The 23882-nt window shown below is 35.2% G+C and overlaps 1 protein-coding gene across 1 annotated transcript in view; it reads right to left on the reverse strand.

Annotated features, from left to right (window-relative positions):
* The window catches only part of LOC113228175, a 34469-nt gene extending 12840 nt beyond the window's left edge, over positions 1-21629 (reverse strand). The window contains exons 1-5 of the mRNA XM_026461400.1: positions 21559-21629; positions 21152-21326; positions 5802-5871; positions 835-892; positions 289-400 (exon numbers count right to left, since the gene is read on the reverse strand). Of these exons, the coding sequence (XP_026317185.1) occupies positions 289-400; positions 835-892; positions 5802-5871; positions 21152-21326; positions 21559-21629 (486 nt within the window). The remainder of the gene's footprint in view (positions 1-288; positions 401-834; positions 893-5801; positions 5872-21151; positions 21327-21558) is intronic.
* Between the last annotated feature and the right edge of the window lie 2253 nt (positions 21630-23882).

The raw sequence follows: 23882 nt of genomic DNA on the forward strand, positions 1-23882 counted from the left end.
TTTCATCGACAAAGTTTAAATTATATTAACAGTCCGGAATTTGTTACGTCTATTTTTAAAAGATACGACCAATCATTATCAAGATATCATAGTGTTTATGATAGTGTAAAGTTCTGATACTGATCGATGCTTACGGCTCTTCATTTTTTTTTCTTCCGTGATCGTAGCAAAGCCGGGAGAACTGTCTCAACAACCAATAGCACTTTAGATATTTCGATTGTAAGGTGGAGATTTCGAAAATAACGAAATATTATGGATGCTGAGGAATATAAATAGAGTTAAACTGACCTTTGGCCGGGACTCGGGTATCCTCAGCACGTAATGCAGGCAATGACAGCCCTTTGCCTCGCACTTACTGCATAATTTCACGTTCACGCATTGCACGCAAATGTATTGGAGCCTGCAACACACAGTCTTAACAGGTCTGTCTTGCTACGATTTTTATTGGATTATGTACGAGATAAGTACCTATAAATAAATCGTACCTTACATTGATAGTACCTTAAAAAAATCTATTATTGCAAAACGTTGAACTTTGAAATTTTACGCATTGTTATAATTATATAATTTGGTAGTAATTATTTAGTAGCAGTAGTACTCCTGGTGAAGGAGTTCGTCTAGGAAAGTACTGCCATTACATGGGACTGATCAACTTATTTCTCAGGGTGCAGCGGCAGTGCCCCTCAAATCTTTGCAACTTAAAACTCTGAGTACCTGAAGCTCAGACACTGCAATTGCTATGGACACTGGAAAAAGTACTTATACAAAAAATATGTACTAAATAAATAGCATACTGGCTGTTGTTTTCTATCATACCCAATTTGTGTAACTTACCCGATAATTTCTCTTCGACAAAATTTGCAAATACATCCTTCACTTCCACGTTTTGCACCTGCAAGTGTAAATATACAAATACAAAAACAATTCTAGTACAAGTATTAATAGACAAGTACTCAGCTGTACCTTTCAGATATGGTCTTAAATATCATAGGGTTTAAGTGTAAAAAGTGCCTTTCCACCAGCGAGTAAAAATTCCAAATGGATTACTTCATTTTCCTAGCCTAAGTATTTGTACATACATAATCTCAGTACAGAGTACTAAAAAAAACAACCTCAAAAGTACGTGGAATTACGTCTATTTGCTAAGTTTTATTGAAATATCCTTAAATCCGCCACTATACAGGACTTGACATTGGAGATAATAAAAATCGGTTCTCACTACTCAAATAATATTGAGAGAAAAATGCCTTGAATTGGAGAAAAACGCCTTGAATTGGAAAAATAGCAAAATCAACCATTAAAATAATTGCTCCTTAAGAAAATTTAGGCGCTAATTATAAAAATGAATCTTCATGCATGAACAGCCACCTTTAGAGGTGGATGATTTCCTTCAAAATGAAATGGGACCACTATGGAAGTACCCCCTTTCCAACAAAAAAAAGAATCATGAAAATCGGTTCACAAATAACGGAGTTATCGCGTAACATACATACAAAAAAAAACATACAGTCGAATTGAGAACCTCCTCCTTTTTTCAAGTCGGTTAAAAATAGCGAGAAATGTATGCGAGAAATGTGTGCGAGGTATGTGTGCGAGGGATGCGGGCGGGGAATGTGTGCAAAACGGTGTAGAAACTAGAGCTACTGAAAGTATGACATTAACTGACACTGACATATCGCTATCGCTCACCTCACCACACCGTACCCCGCCCGCGCATATCTGAAAAGAGTTCGTAAGGCATCCTCGCACAACTTTGGTGGAAATCATCACACCGTTTTGCAGCGCTGCTACACATCCTCGCACCGCCTCGCTACGTCGCACATATCTGGTGGAAAGGCAGCCTTAACCTGTGGTCCATGGACCTGTAACCTATAATATTTTGTTACAGTTTACAGTTATTTTGGTACATATTTTTTTGACACATCTTTCGCACATCTTATTTCAAGTCATCATAATCAATCCATTTATACGTCCTACTGCTGAGGGGGGGTCTCTTCTCAGGCAAGGCTTTAGGCCATAGTCCGGCACGCTGGCCCAATGCGGGTCGGGGGCTTCTCACATTTTCCGAGGGTTGTAAATCTTCTCCGACGACGTGCAGGTTTCATCACGATGTTTTCCGCCATCGAAAATCTTGTGGTAAATTTCAAATTAAATTTCGCACATGAATTCCAAGACATTCAGAGGTGCGAGCTCGGTTCGAACCCACGGCCTGTGCTTGAAAGACGGTAGGTCGAACTATTCAGCTACCGCCGTTTCTTCAGCTTTTAATTCAGTTAAGAGGAAGGGAATGGAAGAACCATGTGTCCTGTTTGCGGATGATGTATCTATGTTAACTTCCAAGTCAGAACAATATTGATATTAATGAAAAACTAAACACACTTCTTACTAAAACTTCAGACTGGTTGAATGACCATAACCTTAATTATTAATTTTTCTAAAACTAAATTAATGACTTTTCATCCTCATCAAAAATCTTTACAGCTCAATTTCAAGTACAATGACACAAACACAGAAATAATGCGTGAAACAAACAAAAACAATGCGTGAAAGAATTTACGCATCCAAAAAATAAAATCAAAATTATCTCATTTTTCTCGCACTACGCGAAATCAAAAAGACAACTAGCATAGAAACAGCAATAGTCACATACTACGCCTACGCGCACTCTTTGCTGAGTTAAGGCATCATTTTATGGGGTAATAATAGTACGGACGCCCCAAATCTCTTTACCATCCAAAAGAAATTAATCCGAATTATATTTAACACAGAGCAGACTGATAGTTGCAAGCCGCGTTTTAAAAAATATAATATACTTACCTTACCTTGTTTATACATATATCATTGAGATGCATTGACTTACAAATAAATGGACGTTGGGTCCGCGCTAAAGTGTCCGAACTTACAGGGCGTTAAAATCGTATACAGAGCATCAATCACGCTTTAGTCTTCGTTTGTTCGACTGACAGCGCGCTTGTCAATGATGCCGTATTGTGTGGTAAAACCTTGTAACAATTATTCAACTAAAGCGAAAAAACAGGATGGTATATCATATTTTCAGTAAGTACTACATTGTGTTATCATAGTTATCATTTAAAAGTGTTATTTTATGCACTAGCATATATAGTATTTAATTTACATTTAAATTAATCGTAAATATAAATTACAAAAGCAATCAAAATAATCAAATAGCTAACTGTGTCTTTCCGACTCATTGCTTGCGTAAAAGACTGAACGAGACCCATCACGTCAATTTCAATTGTTTGAAATATAATATTTAGAACAAAAGTTTCATATAGTCGCTTTGGTGGTAATGTTATTATTAAAATATTATTTAATACATGTTAGTAATACTTTCAAATATTGTTGTACTCTTTGTGCGGCTCGGGTTACGAAGCAGAAGACCGAAAATACATTTGCCCGAAATAACGTTTGCATGAACTTCCATAATCCCAAAAGTATTTATTAGGTTTTTCGGGAGAAATGTGTGTATGGCCTACATTTATTTCTCTCGTGAGTTTAGGTGTAATTTGTGGTTGTCTATATGTGTGTCCATGGCACCCGCGACACAGGGTTTCCCTAATGCGGGGCAATGTTGAGTGTGTGCGTTATTATAATAATTATTATTAATTAGTACCTAAGTGTTTATTTTGGAAAGCGTTTCTCTTGCGCAATCAATATCGCGCATTTTAATTTTGTAATTATCTCATGAAAAAAGTATAATATGTATAAAAGGGTAAATACCCTACTACCGTCATAGCCATACTTTTTCATGCACAAAAAACCTTTTGCAAGAACTATGAGCAGTACGACTATGCCTGTTGACGGAATCAACCGTCGTCAGTGATAAACCGTAATAATTATATTGAATCAATGTAAGCACTACGGCATATAGAAAAGAGGTGACGTTTTTGAGCGCAGTATAATTTCAGTACTATGCACGAACGGGTTAAGAAAATGGTAAGAAAAGAAAGGAAACCAGAGCTGATGCAAGCTTGATAAAAGACCATAATATTAAAGATTTGGTATGTGATTACATCAATGAGTGAACTGTGCATAGAAAGGAGAGAATACAGGAATTTATCCAGGAAACATAGGTTGAACTTATGAAGAAAGTGACAAGTATTAACAGAGAACATCTTACACCGCCAAAATGCATTAAAAATCAAAAGTTGGATGAATGACAAAATATACCAACTTAAGAAACAAAGAAGGTAATTGAAGCTGATTTTTTTTTAAAGTCTAAGCAATTTGTAGCTTTCACATGCAAACAATGCATAATAATACAAATAGTACAACCTTGATAGCCTAACGGTTTGCACTGTGGGCACCGGATGAGACTCCCGGGTTCGATACCGGTAGGATCAATTTAACAAATTAACTTTTCTAAATGGTTCTGGTCTTGGTATTCTATTGTAAAACAATCACCTGGTCGGAAACTAGGGAACTCTCTGTACATACTCCCCATGAGTATCAGAGCAACAGAATCCCAGAGCAGAACCAATTTACAAAAGTTCATTTCCCAAATTGGCTCTACTGGGAATCGAACCTGGGACCACGAACGATGGAATTTATACCGGGGCATAACTCAGAACACCCAAGCCAAAACAACTTTCGAAAATTTCACATTTAGTTTTATAGTTGATTGAGCCGATTTTTTACGGAATTAGAAAAAATTGTCGAATAACTCGAGAAATCGGGTACGAGAATTCTAGAAACTCAAGAAAAAAAGTCAGACACCCCACCTCGTAATAAATGGCATTGTATAAAATTTAACATTTCTAAAATAGGGCGACAGAATCTCGCGGAAGAAGCTGCAGGATTTTGCCAAACAACTGTACCAGTCGTTTCATCAATTAATCTGATGGGCACAACAGATTCCTATGAATAAGTAAGAGTCTGACACAAGTTCTCCTCTGGAAGACTCCTCTGGAAGTCTTTGTTTATACTCACTTCGACCTGACGAGCCATCACATGTCCATTTACTGTATAAAACCAACTGTTTCAAACCGTTTTTGTACACGGAATCTATCATCAATATCCTGGCCGTTGTGTGATGTAATAAATCCTGTAGGGATAACATTATTGCACATGTGTTTATAATTTCAATAGCTGATGCAGGTGGGTAACAGTTCTGTTTACTTTTTTGTATTTTGTAATAAGGCGGTAGTAAGAAACAGTTCCGTTCATCCAAAATATTCTTCAAATGTAAATATTGAGCCCTGGTCAGATGCAATCAATTCAATAAATACACTTAATGCTTCTTGATCGCTCAGCGTTTGGATAGTATTAGAGTCGTCCATCAATTTTAGATATTTTTTTCTCTGCATCTGTAGACGTCAATGCCTCCACGATTTTTGCTTCATTACTTTCTCCCTTAGATCGCAGCTCTTGAATATATGCACCATAGACGTGTTCGAATCCATATTCATTAAGCAGAGTAGTATTTTTGCGCTTCTTACTAGATTCTGAAGAATTTTCACAAGACGTACATGGTCTTCCAGGTTTTCCAGTTATAATATATATATATAACATTATTGTTACATGCATAAAATCACTAACATGTAACTTTTATGTTAAAAACTTTATTCTTTAATTTCATTTCATGCTAAACTGCTCCTCTCTCCTTTCCTTTGTATTGCGTGCCCGAGGGGGTCCATAATATTGGTCTTTTCTGTGTTACTACAATCTCGTGTTGTAATATATGTGAATAACTTCATTTAAATATACATGCCACGAACGACACTTTAAACTGCACGACTATTTGTCGTCACGACATAATGGGAACGCGCCCTAAGACTTACCTGGTAAATTTTTGGGCTGAGATGAACTGGGCACAACTTTTGTGCTGTCTGTGCCTTTTATGGTGTCCACCTAGAACAAACAAATATAACAGTATATAGACTACCTCTAAGGTCATTGACCTACTAACAAATGGAATGAACAGACGACAATGTTTGCTCTTTTTCAAAAACCACAAAAAATGTCCAGAGTTAACCCATATAAACTTATTTACAAGTGTACCTATGATGTATACAAATGTAATATATTTTATAAGAAAAAAAACCTAAAACATTTTAATGTAAATTGTAATCTGTCAACACAAGAAAAGGGTCAAGAGTAAAACGTAGAATTTTATACAAATTCACAATAAAGAAATAATACACATTCAGTTAGATATAAATGGTTATATCTAACTGGTAGGTAAGTATATGAGTCATATTTATCCAAAAACGATCTAGGTACTGCAGGAAATGGTATTGTCAAGAAATGTTAGGAAATGGTAAATGTAAGGCTGTGTATAGAACAGTATGAGAAAAGTTAATATTTGATATATTTTAAAATCGAAACGTAGAGGGAACTTCAGTTGAGAAATATATATTCTTAAGTATTTTTCTTTTTATTATTTCACATAATGACCAATGATAATAGACTTAAAGAATACAAAATTTAATAAAAAAAACATCAACTTTCTTATCATTTTTTTATTTGCATCACACCATTTCTTTCTTCGAATATTTCTTTCTTCAGATATTCTGCAATTTTCTTCTGTCTCTGCTTTACTTTATTCAGACGTTTCTTTCCCATTTGTTCATACTTTAAAGGATCCTCTATTGTATGTAATGTTTTTGACGCTGTCTTACGACACGAGGTGACTACGTCGCACACTCGGAACAGACTATAGAAAGTAGTGGAGACGCTCTTTGAAATAAACAAAATATTCTAATTATTTTTTATTACGAAAAACTAAATAATGTAATCTGTTCCAAAGTTACAGTTAAAACCTAGCAAGTCTCAAATACTTACTATGTTTTGAATTGGTCAAAGTGACTTGCTAGATTTTTGACCGGTCACGAATCATGCTAGATGTGCCTTACTAAGATTTAAGGTTACTTAATCTCCAGTAAATTGTAGCATTTTGAAGTGTTATCCCTTGCAATTCAGTAAGTGAATTAAATGCTCAGGCAGTAGGATTCCGTTAAAAAATAGATTTTCGAAAAATTTGTCCCTTACTAGGTACTGTATATATAAACAAAACAAGCCTCCCATGTTTTTAAAAAAAATCAAATGGTGGACTGGCAACTTCTCTTCAAGTTTATAATTTAAATGCCCAAGAGTCTGAAATATGTGGTGAATGAAACAGAATTGGAAATACATACATACCTAAAATAGACGAACGTACAAAATCATAAAAAATCAAGGTAAATGTATATATATTACGTGCTAAATCGGTTTCGCATTTTCGGCAAGTCTTCTCAAACCTTTAACGGGTGTGTATCCTTGTGATGGCAAAAAATGATACCTATGTTCAGCAGATTGTTTATTTCGCTTGTGTTCATGTAGTCCATTTTTAACACCGTCAAGACTTGTGTAGAAATCTAAAATCAACATGTACACAAAACTATAGAAGTGATAACACGTCCTTCATCATAAGTGAATTCATACTTGTATAACATAATGACCCCTCCTACGTAAAGTATCAATGTCGAAATTGCCAAGTTTACAGGGGAGCGTTTTAAAGTTTTGAATTCACTAAAATGACCATAACGCGTAGTTTTAGCATTACTCAGGTTTATTTGGCAAAGCTCGTTCTTTTAACAGTCGTTCTCGAATAAAACTGGATAATGCTAAATACAATAAGTTATGCTCATTTCAGTGAATTCAGAACTTTGAAATGCTCCCTTGTAAACTTGGCAATTTCGACATACGATACTTTACGTAGAAGAGGTTAATATACGCAAGTATAAATTCACTGACAATGTAAATTTCAGAAGAAAAAGATCACGTAAATTTGTTGGTTTAATTTCGATGTAGCCTTAAAGCTTATTTTAAAACGCAACTTTTTAAAGTGCTTTTCGTTTAAACGCCCACCTCTCCTAACCACATGCCTGTAATTTCACCAGCACTCTTACCCTTCAAAACCGGAATGCAGTTAAGAGTGCTAACATTATTGCTTGGCGACAGAAATAGATAAGGTGGCATTACTTCCCTGGACAAACTCTTTCACAACAAGTAGTACTGCTCTAAAATATACTTATGGATAAATAATTTCGTAAATTTGACACAAGACTTATGCGAAATATGACACTCCATCCTTTTTGAATGTGTATCTGCTGTGATTTGCACAATTGTTCACTGAACACTGCAGCATTGGGTGTCGTACTTGGGACGCAGATGAAGCATGTCTAAATCAAAAAGCTTTCACACATGTCACATGGCTTATCATTTGTTTTGAGCACTTTTTATTCACGATAGTGAGTCTACTTTGGAGATTCTCTATTGGCACGCTGCAGAGACGGACGTGTCTGCTAGCATTATATAATTTAAATTTAATAAATAATAAAACTGTAACTGTGTCGCCGCTGTATCAGCGCTTTTCACTTTGTGTTTTGTGATGCTACGTGTGACCTTGTGCTTCTTAAAAATTATGAAGAATGAGTAGCCCGTTTAACAGAAGTACGATGACGAGTCGTAGCCCACCTCCCGTTAGACGGCACGTGGAATTGGACCCATCCCCAGCTCAAGCTTCAGCCCTCACCCCTTCTACGCCTGCACTGACTATAGACGCGGTCTCGACTCATGAAATTCAGAGATGGATGAGTCAAATAGAACAATGCCTGAATGACATCTGCACTATTTCTGGAGATGGGAAACTGAATACGGAGCAGAAGCTAAAAATTAGCAACATTAGCAGGTCAGTACTTGGAGGCGTCTCTCAATTGGCGGTGCAATATCAGTCCCTAAAACAAAAATATATTTCAGCCAATTCTTTGATCAGCACATTGAAAGAACAAGTCAATGTTGGTGACCAATTAAAAGACTTAAAATCTTGCGTACAGTCAGGCCCCAGAGTATCAACCCAGTCTTTTGCGGACATAGTTAGGAAGAGTGGTTTGCCCTCAGTATGTCCATCGAACAGTATTGCTATTTACCCACCCAATAAAGATGCGTCGAGCGATGACACTAGAAAAATTGTTCAGAATCTAATTAAGCCTGAAGAATTGAAACTGCATATCAGCGGTATGCGTAAAACAAAATGTGGAGGAGTTATTATAAGCACGGAGAGTAAGGAAGATATACTAAAGCTCAAACAGTCTGAACAACTGAAAAAATCAGGCCTGAAATTAGAAGATGCGAACAAAAAACGGCCAAAGATAATATTATTGGGTGTGCCCGCTGGCATGTCAAATAAGGAATTATTTGACTGCTTGTACGATCAAAATTTGTCGGAGAAACATCCTAGCTTAAATAAAAGCAACATAGAGAGCGCAATTAAATTTAGTCATAAGTCAGGCAAAAAGGACGAGGCTACCTGTAACTATGTGCTAGAAGTGTGTGCTCCCATTCGGAGGACACTCATAGAACAGCAACGTGTCTACATTAACTGGTCTTCATGTGCGGTTCGAGATTACACACGCGTAACTAGATGTTACAAATGCCAACAGTATGGACACTCAGCAAAGTTCTGCCGGGATACAGAGCCCACGAGCGGCCACTGCGGCGGTGCAGGCCACTCCATCAAGGAGTGTACTAAGCACGCGGAACCCGCGAAGTGCGCCACCTGTGTACGCTTTAACAAACCAGGTAATCATAAAACAGGAGATGAACAATGTCCTGCTAGGAAGAGCGCAATAGCGAGGCACGTGAGTAATACTGATTATGAGGGCGCCTAGAGCGCCGCGTTCCTTCTCCACCACAGCACAAACACGGACTCCATTGTAAATGATCTAGACCAAGACATTGATGCAACTTGCGAATATAAATCCATAACATGCGACCCAGATCAGTGCCCCATGTTTAATTCTATGTCTAATTCTAATTTAAAAATAGTTCTACAAAATATTAGAAGTATAAGTTGTACTTTTGACAGTCTTTTATCGTTACTAAACCCTATTAATTTTGAGCCTGACATCTTTGTTTTAACTGAGTGTAGATTACCCAAAGCTTTTTACGTCAAAAACGACATACCCAATGTATTGATAGAGGAACCTAAAATAGTGGATGCTAACAGTTTGATTTTAAAAATTGAGAATGACATTGCAATTGTAGCAATTTATCGCTCCCCCTCATACAGAAATATCACAAATTTTTTACTTTCCCTAAGTGATATTATGATATCACTTTCATCTTTCCGTAACGTATTTATTCTTGGTGACCTAAATATTGACATTAAGTTTGACAATGAAGATAGCAACTCAGGCGAATACTTAAATCAAGCAGCTTCTCATGGCTACCTCCCCACTCATCAACATCCGACGAGACACCACAATTGCTTAGACCATATATTAGCCAAAACCATCCTTACCGTAAAAACTATAGTGTTAAAAACTACTCTAACTGACCACTATACCTTATTACTAAGCCTAGAAAAAAACTTAATTAGAACACAATCTTTTAATTCTTATACAGAACTAAATAAGGAGGGCGTGTCTCGTGACCTTGCAAACTTAGATATGTCTCCAATATACAATTCAAGTGATGCTAACGCAGCGATGGAGTATTTGATCTGTTCGCTCACTAAAATAATAGAAAATAATACAACAAACAAAACATTCACGCGCCGCCGCTATAAAATACTTAAACCTTGGATTACTCCAGGTTTGCTGCGCTGTATTAAAAATAGAGATAAATTACACAAAAAATTTGTTCAGTTTCCGGATAATGCAATATTTAAAATGACTTATTATAGATATAGAAATTTTTGTAACAATTTATTAAAGAAATTGAAACGTCAATACGAAAAGTTGCAAATAATTAATGCAGGTCATGATAAAAAAAGATTATGGAAAGTCATCAAAAATATCACGAACATGACTAACTCGAAATCGTCCGCTCAACAATTAATTGTAGATGCAGACAATCCAGTGCAAACTGTTAACGCAGCAAATGAATTCTTCACTAGTGTAGGAAAACTTTTAGCTGAAAAAGCGGAAATAAACCTTCCGCTTTCAACTACAACCATGACCTCGTCACGCGCCTCACAACTGCACTCGTTTGTCTTAAACAAAACTGACGAACTCGAAATTGAAAATATTATTATGACTTTAAGAAATGACTGTGCGACAGGAATTGACAAAATACCTTGTTCTTTCATTAAACAAAATAGATTACATTTGATTTCACCCCTGACTTACATATTTAATCTCTGTCTATCCACAGGACCGTTTCCCAAAGTACTAAAAACAGCCCTTGTAAAACCTATTTACAAAAGCGGTGATAAGAGCAATATTAACAATTACCGACCAATTGCCATATTACCATCTCTCTCTAAAATACTAGAAAAAATAATTTACAAAAGGCTTGTTAACTATTTAGAAACGAAGAAACTTCTCTCGACGTCCCAATTTGGGTTCAGACAAGGACTATCGACAAACGACGCAGTCGATGAGCTGACGGAATACATCGTAAGAAATTTGGACTTGAGGAATAAATGTTTGGCAATATTCCTTGACCTTGCAAAAGCTTTTGACACTGTAAACATACCAATACTTTCAAACAAGTTAGAAGCACTTGGAATTAGAGGAATACAGCTCAAACTTTTACAGGACTATCTTTCTGACAGAAAACAGCGCGTGACTATTGACAAAATAACGAGTGCTGAATTACCGGTTGAATATGGTGTTCCCCAAGGAAGCATCATAGGGACTATCTTATTCCTTGTCTATATTAATCAACTATGCGCTCTCCCCCTCTCTGGTGGCAAGATCATATCTTACGCTGATGACACAGTTCTATTATTCAGTGCCCCAAGTTGGAATGAAATTTTTACACAAGCTCAATTTGGTTTTAACTCGGTAACCGACTGGCTTAGAGCAAATGCTCTGACACTTAATACTACCAAAACTAAATACATCACTTTCTCCTACAATATTTCCTCACAACCTGTTGAGAATGCTTACTCAATAGTAGTTCACAATTGTGTTGGCCCTCGATCTCTTGGATGCCTCTGTACTTGCTCAAAACTGGACAGCACAAGCAATATTAAATATTTAGGTGTCATAATTGACCAACATCTCAATTTCAAACAGCATATAGTGGCGCTAACTTCTAGAGTTCGAAAATTGATTTATGTTTTTAAAAATTTAAGATACTCGGCCAGCAGCGCCCTTCTCAAATCAGTTTATTTAGCCCTTTGTCAATCACTGTTACTTTACTGCGTTACATCCTGGGGCGGTGCACATAAGACCACTCTGATACACCTGGAAAGAGCGCAGAGCTGTTCTTAAAGTGGTCAACTTTCGTCCTTTCGATTACCCAACCCACAAATTACTAAACGAGTGCGATGTTCTATCTGTTCGGCAACTGTTTATCCTGCAAATAATTTTGAAAAAGCACTCAATTACTCCATATGATTACATGACTGTAACTAAGCAAAGACGACACGATCCCTTTTCATCTCGTACACAACTCCGCACAGCACACTCACATAGATTCTTCTGCTTCCTTGGCACATTCCTTTATTTTAAAATAAATTCTACTTTGCATTATTTTCATATGAATAAAACTGAATGTCCGTCAAATTTTGGCTTAAGAGTAAAACCTACAATGATACCGAGGACTTGTTGGAAGTTATTTCATAATTTATATTTATATATGTAATGTTTAACTACTTATCTTTTATAAATTGTAACGACTTATAACTACTTATCTTTTATTTGTTAAATTTATAAAATCTTTATTTCTTTATTTTAAGCTTTGTTATGAAAAATGCACTATTATGCCTAAAATACAGGTACACATGTACTTAGTTTAGGCATCGCAATTGCACTATTAGGCACTAAGATTAAAATGTTTAATTTTACCATGATTATTTTATATAATTTAGATTTTTTTTTTTTTGTTTTGTTTATTACTGTTTATTTTAATATTTTATCTTCAATTACATTGTTTTCATTATAATTGTATTAGATTAAGTAATATTGAAATAAATTTATCTTTATCTTTATCTTTACTATACAAATATGTTACAATCCATTTTGCGTAAATGATAAACAAACATGTCATTGGCCCAATCACAGAAGGTTCAACGATAGCCAAATTGCCTATTCAAAATCACTTACTTATTGCACCAGTACTTTTGTATAATCTTACAATTTTGAAAATGTTGTTTCGGGAAGTTCCAATAATTTCTGCAGTCAAATCAATGAGTTCAGTACCTATTATAAGGGTAGGTAGTCATAGTTTTTTCAATGTATTTATACACATTAATAGTAATGGCTTTCTCATAAGCCGTCAATCAATGCCGTCAACTGATTACATTTTGGACGTTTTTTAAGAGCCAGAGGAGACGAGGAGAGGGCTAGATTATCCATGTTGAATTTCTAAAACAAAGAACACATCTTTTTTTTTTTATCTTATTTTTAATAAGGCCTGTAATACTTGAATGTCAATGGCGGCCTTGTGATGTCAATACCTGTGAATTATTCTACTCAATCAAGTCGCCTCATAGTGCACAGGCAAGACCTAACATACGAGTATAGAATTTCACATTATTTTTCTTATACACTGCATAGGCAAATTATTCCTAGTCTGTAGACAATAAAATAAAAATAAGAGATGAAAAGAAAATCTCTAAAAATATATTTTAGTATAACATTGATTAAAGGAATAAAGTGATAATATCCAAATCTAAATTTCACACACAAGCCAAAAATAGTATAAATCATCATTATCACTCGTACTTACAGACAATAACGCACACACTCAACATAGCCCCGCACTAGGGAAACCCTGTGTCGCGGGTGCCATGGACACACATAGACAACCACAAATTACACCCAAACTCACGAGAGAAATAAATGTAGGCCATACAAATATTTCTCCCGGCCCGGGAATCGAACCTGGGACCTCTGCGTGGCAGTCCGGCATGGTAACCGTTCGGCCACAGAGGCAGTTATATAATAGTAACAAAAGTGATGTGAATAGATATGAAATGAAATACACTTCTTGATTATTTTTTAAATTACTTTTAGGGAAAATTTGGGAAACATTTTTAAGAGTAACTTACATTTCCATTTCAAATTCACCATGAGCTTTTAGGTGAAGGAAATTGATGAAACCTGTACGTTGAAGAATCTTCACAACCCTCAGAAAAATGTGTGAAGTTCCCAACCAGCACTGAGTTTAGCATAGCATACTATGATCTAAATCCTCGCCTGAGAAAAGACTTGTGTCCACCAGTGGGGCGTATAAACAAGTTGACGATGATGATGATGATGATCCATTCACTCGCCATTCTAAAGTCCTACCTTTTTTATTAAACACTAAAAACCATGAAATATGTGTACGTAATAGTGTCCGTAAATAATATGGATGCGATTTTTTTTCACGCGTCTACGTGAAAAAAAATCGCATCCATATTTAAAAGGCGCTGAATCGCAATGTGCAATACAAAACCCCGAAACAAGTTATTGTCACTTTATTCCCATGAACCCCGTCGACAATATATTTTTAATATATGCACTTTAATTTTTGAATACCTACCTAATCATAAAACATTGTCTATGTTAATGACAGAAATGCATTTAATTTATAAAAGTTACATACCCTTTTCAGTAAATATCGATCCTAGCTGATTCTGAACGTCCAGTTAACATAGCCAAAAGTCAAATTTTCCAGGAATAATTGTATTAAATACACAAAACCAGTCAATCAAGTCAAATGGAATCAAATAGGGTCGTATTCCAGAACTCTACTCAATGCTAAAGTAAGGATTTGAGCCAGTATGATTTCAAGCACTGGAAATACGACCCTAATGGCAAGGACTTGAGTATGATTTTCAGTGCTCACTGCAATACTCAAGTCCTGACTTGAATATTGAGTAGAGTTCTGGAATACGACACTTAGCCAGTGTTGCCAAGGCCCCTTGAGTCGAAAATTACGTTTCGTTATCTGAAAGTTAAGCGCGCCGTAAACAATCAATTAACTTGTCAAATTCATCCTCCAAAATTCACGTTTTCTTCAAACAATTTCACAAACGGTCAAATAGACACTGAAAGCCAATGATCTTTTAAACAAAAGGATCAAAGCATAGGCGACAATTGAAGTTTGGTTTGACAAACGTGCCCGTATACATTCGAACATGTTTGTCAAATACGCCGTCAATCTAGTGGTCGTATTCCAGAACTCTACTCGATGCTCAAAACAGGACTTGATCATACTCAAGCACTGGAAATACGACCCTATGGCAAGGACTTGAGTATGATTTCTAGTAGTTTAAATCATACTCAAGTCCTGACTTGAGCATTAAGTAGAGTTCTGGAATACGACCCTAGATTTCCATCATACACATCAAACACCTAACAAATGCGTCAAATACTACCGCAGACGAGCAAAAATTATACATTAAAAATTATATAGCGGGCCTACTTTTAGAGTGATCCTATTTAAGCCTGTAATTTGGATCGCCTGTCAAATTCGTACAAAGACCTCACAAAAGCAATGCACTGTCCATGCAGTTTACGTTCCCCATTCCAATCCGTTCACCTTTTCTTTCATAGCAAAATCGTATCATGACGTGCCATAAGCAATTCAAAAACAGTTACTCCGTGCCTAACTTTTTTCACCGAACTTAACTTTTTTCACTTTTTTTTAGACCGTATCAGTGAACTATTTCACAAAATAATGTCAGTGTCACATATTGTATGTACGCTACATTATTAGATTTTAATGCAAAGGATAATACTCACGTGTGAAAAGATAAATCCGAAAACTTGGCTTCACCATTACTTTTACACTTTAAAACACTACAATGTACCATTTTTTGTGGTTAATTTTAAGTGAATTCGTATTTTTATTCATGAAAAGTACAAACAGAAAATTACTGGATTATATTCGTATTAACCTGAGATAACGACACAGTCACTCGAATAAAATGTCAAGATTTGTTTAGCAAAGTTAGGAATAGCAAAACGAAAAATGACCTTGAAAAAAAGGCACGCAAAAAAATACAAAAAAATTGTGACACTGTCTGGTTTCATAACGTATATTTATAATAAGCGTTTCTCTTTCTTGTGTGAGTGAGAACGAAGAAATGGAATGCATGGAATTAATAAGTACTTCGTACAACTGGAAGGCTTACTGTGTATTGAAGCGTGCGCCGAGCGAGATGTCATAAATCTTGGTCCGTCTCTTTCTGACTAGTGTAACAATTCTTACATGGATATCATTGGACATATTTGAAAGAAAATGGCTCAATGACAACGAAGACATAGTATGTACAGTCAACGGCACGTCAGACTTCACATTTTTGTTCGAATATCGCCCTCAGTGCAACGGAATACGATCCATCAATGTATAGCTTGACCTGCTGTTGACGTACAAAAAAAATGCCTGTTAACATATGGTAATGGTATTCAAATAATAATTAATTAAAATCAAACAGAACAAAAATCTTATTAATCTCAACAATAATTAGTGTCGTATTACCACAGTAATTTGTTAAAATAGGTAGGTAATTATAATTACACTTTATGCAGTGAGTGATACATAGATCGAAGCATGTGTTAATAAATGTACTTACGTCGAAGTGATCCTCACAAAAGTATATTGCTGAATTTACAGACATTTCGTCGTGCTAGGACCAACCATTTTTTTCATATGTCGGATTTTCGAGGTACATCAATAAATAGTTTATTTGGGGTAGTTATAGAAGTATTCTTACATTTAGGTACTACACACCAACGATATGTTTTCCGTTCCATAACGACTTCAAACTTCACAAAAACTTTAAAATAACACCTTGCCCTTGATTTCGTAGCTTGTTTACCTACAAATGACGTCACGCGTTCAATTTGACATTTTGTTACGTTTGCGCGCCAATTTGTTTCTATTTAAATTTTAACATAGTTTTAGCACATTTTAGAGACTATTAAGCTTTATTTTAATAAAATATTATTTTTCATGGCTGTACATATCTATTTTAGTTAATTCTAGACACTTTCTGAAAAATTGTCCGATTCCCTATTGTGCGAAAGGGACACACCAAGAAAGAAGATGTCTCACTTGAGCTCAGATCTCTAAGGAGATATTGGTTATTTAAAAAGTATTTTATTGCTATTCATTTAACGTTCATTTTGATATGTCAAAATAATTGCAGTGAGCTTTCCAGTTGTACGAAGTACTTATTAATTCCATGATGGAATGTCTATAAATTTCTCTGTCAGACGAAAAAAATAAAGGAATATTCTATGGTCTACACTACGATGGCTCAAGTCAAATTGTTTTTTAATGGTTTATAGCCTAGTTGCGTGACCTCCAAGCTTAGAGGATGGAAAAAAATAAAACAAAGGAGGTGCCCTAACTACGGAATGAACGTGCATGAACAGAGCAATGAATGAACAGAACAGAACTCTATCAACAACAAATCGCTGATTTGTTGTTGACGAGAGTAGTACTACACAAAAATTTTTTCATCACTTCACTAAATTTTACCACTTAGGCCATGCCCGTTTTTTGTGCCCTTACGTTTTCAAGGTTTTTTCTTTTCGTATCTAGGCACCTGTTAAGAAGATCAATTGTTTTCTTTTTTTTCTTCCTCGGGGATATATCTTGATAGACATCGTTTGCTATAGAGCTACTGGGTACTGGCGATATATCTCTGTACACATATGAAGATATCTTGCGTCTTGGCTTCAATGTAACCTACAAACAAATATAACCATTATGATTATTGTATGATATGATGACATAAAAGTGCATCACAGCAGTCAATTTGCAGATAAGTAATAGAACCAAAAAACCGGCCAAGTACGAGTTGAACTCGCGTGAAGAGGTTTCCGTATAAACTTAACATTGCAGTTGAAGAATATGTTCTCCAATAGATTCCAACAGCAAATATAGGTTTATTCGCACAATAGTGAGAGATTTAAAGAATTTCTGTATTTTTTTCAAAACTTTAGGCTCAGTAGTTTCGAAGATAAAGGGGAGAAATCAATTCTCGTCTATTTTCTTAAACAACTTAAAAATATTTATATTTCAAAATTACAAAAAATATATACTTGAGAACTTTCCCTCCCAATAGTGACTTCAAATTCAGAATATATTTATTTACGTTACACGTATTGGTCACACAAATGCATATGTGTACCAAATTCCAAAATAATCAGTCCAGTAGGTTTGGAGTAAATTGGCTGTGACAGACGGACACATGGACACATAAGTGATCCTATATGAGTATCGTATTTCGGAACAGAACACAACTCTAACAACAACAAATCGCTATTTTGTTGTTGTTAGAGTTGTGTTCTGTACTACACAAAAATCCATTAATTGTAAGACATACCGGCATGAATAATGTGGGTACAGAACCAGAACGTAGCTTTACTCTTTGCTTGCCTCTAAAGGAAAAGCATTTTTCCTCAAAGTGTTTGCTGCATATTTTTGAAAACTTTTTGGGAACCCAGTCTTCTCTGTTTAGCATTATAAGCCATTTCCGTCGTACTTCAATGTTTTGAGGAAATCTGAATCAACAACAATAATTAAATAAAAAAAATGGGTGCCTCAACTACGCTATTAAAAGAAATTTTCGTTTTAATGTTGTAGACAAAAAATAATGCACTAATGCAATATTAATTAAATATAAAGTACTAAAACCATAAATTTCTGATTCAATAACATTAAGTATGAAGATGATTTGGGCTGTATGCAAGCCACGCCTTTGCCTTTCTTTTTTTCAGTTAGTGACATCTCGTTAACATATTATCGATTGCGTCAATCTCTATGAAAGTGGGGTTATGAATTTCAGAAATTCACTTATTTATTCACTTAGTTATTAATACACTTGAATGGTATAATTTTACGGATATATTTATGTAAAAAATTTTTATGGTAGTGCTTTTAGACAGCGAAAAATTTAAATAGTACTTACATGTGAAATGTACAATTCTGCGAGTTTTCCTTTTTAGATGAGTTACATCCGGGCACTGAACACGTTACCATGACTAATAAACGTCCGTCTAACACTATTTCACGTTATAAAACCAATTATTTTTCAAAAATAAACGAAATTTGTTTCGTTGTCAGCTGACCCTAGGTTCGTACAGGCTCATAGCGTATAATGAAGTGGTCTCGTTTACCCATCTCGCTCTAACATACGTGAAAGCAGTAATATTATCAATAATAATATTATTATCACACGTTTATTTGCTTAAAACATGGTATAACAGGAGATGTACCAAGAGACAGTGTTAGTAATAACATGTTTCGCAAGTATTAAAAAGCATGCAAATGTCTGATTATACAATGTCTTCACTTCACTTTTTATTTTTATGGCTCCATCAATATGAGAACTGATGATTTTGCCAATGTCACGGTTGAAAGAAAAAAAAACGAAACAAAAAAAAAATTTTCGCTAAGCTCTAAGAGGACGTTAACCGGTGTTGGTAAGTTGGACTACGGGATGTCAATTGACTACTATTGGCTGAGCGCCTTTGATTTGTACAGAAAAATCAACACTTCTACGACGTGAGACAAGTACCTAGTCACGAGCGACTGCAAGTTGTGACAAGTCACGTCAAACCATGGACGTACTAAACAATATGGACACCTAATAAAAAGGAAATACCTACAAAAAAATCGTGCCACTGCTGTGCGCTAAAAATGGCTGCCTTTGCCTAGGGTTGTCAACTCCACAGTATTCTCCAGTTTTATTTTAGGTGCTTAATATGTCATGATAAAATAGGTTGTTATTGACAAAGAAAGTACTAAATAGAAGTATTTTTTATTATATACTTATATTGAGACCAGTAGGTATTAAAGCATTTCATCAGCCTATTACCTACATAAACTGCTTAAGCGACCAATGCAACAAATTAAGTAGCTCAGATCAAGAGTAGTTCTTGATGTAAATTAAATAGGTACTACTACCTACTATATCAAGGTATAGCTATTGCCCACGGCTTCGCTCGCATTATTCCAAGATAAAAAGAATCTTATAATATAATTATTATAGGAAGTCGGATGTCAAGCTACAAAACGGATTAAGTATATGTATCGATTTTCGGCAACATCTCGAACCCTATGGAAAAAAGTTATATGGCAAATATAACGTTATTATTATTAAGTTTTAAGTTATAGGTAATAAAAAGATATAAGTATTTTGTATCTCAAATATTGTGCATATTAAAAGGACATTAAGAGAAAAGGACATATTTAATTTAAACATGACAAGATAATAAAAATATTGAGGAATAAAATAAAACAATGAAATATTATACATAATTTTAATTTATTACTCGTTTCTAAACAATATTAATTTGTTCAAAAATTGTCTTTGTGACAGTTTTTCACTTTTCATTTGTCCATAATACCTAAACCTTATATCGAGGAAAATCTTTATAACACATTTAATTAATAGTAATTTGTGGTTACTAGAATGATCAGGATCAACATCAATTGGAAAAAAATTATTTAAATCACACACTTCACATAAAAATTTAAAAATATAGAGATCATATATTTCAAGTTAGGCTTTCTGTACAAAATTGGTTTTTATTAATTTTTCAGCTTGTAGAATAATTTCTGTTACACGCTATAAGAAGCATATCGAAGCCCTCCTCTTGATTTTTTATAAATAAGACTATTCGTGTCTTCATTCCCAAGTAAAAGGGACACGCATACTTCGCATTTTATACTGCGCAGTAACTTTCTGGTTACGAACCCAGCTATATATTGTAAGAGCCGGTCTGTGTATTCATAATTTTCATCGAGTAGTGTTTCTAAATAAGTTTCACATAAATCACTCTCGTCTTCCGTGATTTCTGCATAACTTTCTTTTTCTGTTAGTTCGTTTAAAGCCGTGATCGGATTTTTGCTGCTACACATCAATATAGAAATTTATTCCAATGGAGTGCAATTCCCAATTCCACCATCCCGGATTTCAGCTCTCACTAACAGTTTTTTATAAGCTGCTCGAAATTGTATGGCATCAGGGTTGTTATTGAAACCACCTCTTGCTCTTACAGCCGAGAAAAAAAGCTCAATGTGATCTTGGCTCACTTTATAAAGAGGTAAGTATTTTAAATGCTATGTATTTAATAGAAATATTTCCAAATATAATAAAATAAATTGGAAAGTATTTTTTGTTGTAAATCTACATAATTACCCTATTCTAAAAGGAATATCATAAAATTCATATCATTTAAAGGTTACTTACTGGAAATATTGAAGGGACTGCATAATCACGTAATCTTGTGACATCAAGAGTTCTATTGAAGCAGCTTTCTTCAAAATGCAAAGAACAAAGATACCACTCTTTGTGCCGAGGGTTAATATTTTCCTCGCCAACAGCCTCTAACCACTTCCTTCTCAATCCTTCGTTCTTTGGAAATCTGTAAAAGATATTATTATACTTTGAACATATTTCTTAAAGCTTATTTTTGATTGAAGCACAACCCTATTTTACTAGGAAAACAAATAACAGCAAAATAAAGATAGATAGTAGTTTTATTACAAAAATAATAATAGATACATATACTTTAAACATAAATTGATAGTTGTGATTAGTTTTACGTTAACATTTGTATGATTTTATGAGCTATTACTTGAAATCGAAGTACAAACCTGTGATGCGTCAATCGAGGCTGATTTTTGCTTTTCCGCGAACTACACTTTAAAATGCAACAGACAGGCATCTTGGTCTGTAGATTCTCCACACTCCTACGTAATTTGAGAGTTTAAACACTAGTTAGAACTTGGGAAATCGCAATTTTCTAAAATAAAAACAACCATCTGACAGCAGAACTACCACGAAACTGTCGCGTAAAATGGCGGATTGTGGCACGCACCTACAAATGTCAAAGCGCGTTGGCGATTGTTGCCATAATTATGCATTATAGAAATATGTTTATATCTTTCGTCAAATGTAAATGTCTACAAGAAAAAAAGAGGCAAATATATGTCTTTTTGCAATGTCGTCGAAATGCATTGTATTTGTATAACTAAAAATTCTATATATTGTTAGGACCGCCTCCATAGTAATTATAGCTCTATGCGTCAAACGAACACGTTAGCGCTCACCTTCACTCGGTCAGCTAGGCGAGTGACACCAAACGATGGCAAGGCAAGGCAAGGCAAATAGGCTGTCTATACGTTGGTATTGGCCTTCACTCGGCAACGTTGAACCAACATGGTCATTGTATTGCTGCCTTTATAAAATAAGAATTTGTAGTAGTTAGAGTTAGAGAGTCAGTGGGAAAAAATCGGAAACGAGTGGATAATTTTGTTTTCAGGAACTGAGAATGCCTAGTAAATGAGTCTTGTTTAATCTAAATTAAATATAAAAATGTTTACCAATACACCTAACGATGGAATTGCATTATCATGTAATCTAGTTACATTCAAAATTATGTTAAAATTTGACTCTTCAAAATGAAGCGAATAAATGAAAATGGTCTTTGATTCAATGTTTATATTCGGCACTATTATGCGGCGGTATGATTTCTAACCATTCTCTTTCTTTTTTGATTTGTAGGTAAACTTGAAATAGTAAAAACAATTATAATAAAATAACAAAAGCCTCGTGATGAATTATTTTAATAACAGAATATCGATAATATGTACGCTTCCAAGAACAACACTATCTCAAAATAATCCTTAACAACAATCATCAAAATATACAAACAAACAGGCAATCTGAAGAAACCAAAGCAAAACTTGGCAAGATTTATGAATAACTAATTAAATATGTCTAATTACATGAGGTATTTGAGCTTTTGTGTGATTTATAGACAGGAAAATAGCACGTGCCTGTACAATGTTACATTCGGTCGAACTTCGCTTTTTCAAATGCCACATCCCGTAATGCTGCAGCGACGAATTTTTATTAATACTTAATTGTTCTCACTGTCTTATATTTTTGTCCATTTTATTACAATACATGCGAATAATTCAATAAAACACTTGGAAAAACATTTGTTTTGACATTTGATGTACTTGCCTTTGACAACCGTATCATGTACCTCATGTACTGCGAAATGGACACAGTTGACATTTAAGATGACGTTACGTGTTTTTGATTCTCATGTTTGACACAGACCAGTGTAATGCTATCTCTTTTGGCTTAAGACGGCACGCAATAGTTAAACAAAGACAATAACATATTTATGTTTTCAACGTCGAAATGCATCATATACATGTAACGTCTGATTTATATATGTCAACATAAGATGTCTTGGGGTGTTCCTTGATCTCACTAAGGCATTTGACACTGTCTGCATTCCAATACTTTTACAGAAACTAATCCGAGTAGGTATCAGAACAGTAGCACACAATTGATTTACTACTTAACGGATAGAAGTCAATGTGTTAAAATCGGCTTGAAGATGAGTGACCAGCTGGCTGTAAAGTTTGGCGTGCCTCAGGGAAGTATCTTGGGTCCAACTCTTTATATTATATACATGAGGGACATCCTAGAACTATGAATAGCTGGAGCTGATGTTGTTTATTACGCTGATGATATAGCCATCTTATTTCAGAACTCATCTTGGGAACATTGTATGTCGAAATTTCCCCCAGATTAAAACGATGTCTACAGGAGGTGAAGTGTCTGATTGAGTCCTGGCTAATGGAACTCGATTACCACCAAACAGAAAGTATAATTACGATAATTAATTATCTTCCCTTATACTACATTCACTCACACCACATCCTCAAAAGCACAAACACACAAAAGCAGTCACGCACGCACGCACGCGCGCAAAGACACAAAGAAGCACGCGCTCGCGCACCCGCTCAAGCTCACGCAAACGCACACGCACATGCGCATACACACGCGCACGCACACACATCCACACACAACCCACACACACACCCACACACGCGCACACACGCCCACACGCCCACACACACACACACACACACACACACACACACACACACACACACAC

Source organism: Hyposmocoma kahamanoa, unplaced genomic scaffold (genome assembly GCF_003589595.1).
Source record: "Hyposmocoma kahamanoa isolate Upper Pololo Valley unplaced genomic scaffold, ASM358959v1 224, whole genome shotgun sequence".
In the NCBI taxonomy this organism is placed as follows: Eukaryota; Metazoa; Arthropoda; class Insecta; order Lepidoptera; family Cosmopterigidae; genus Hyposmocoma; species Hyposmocoma kahamanoa.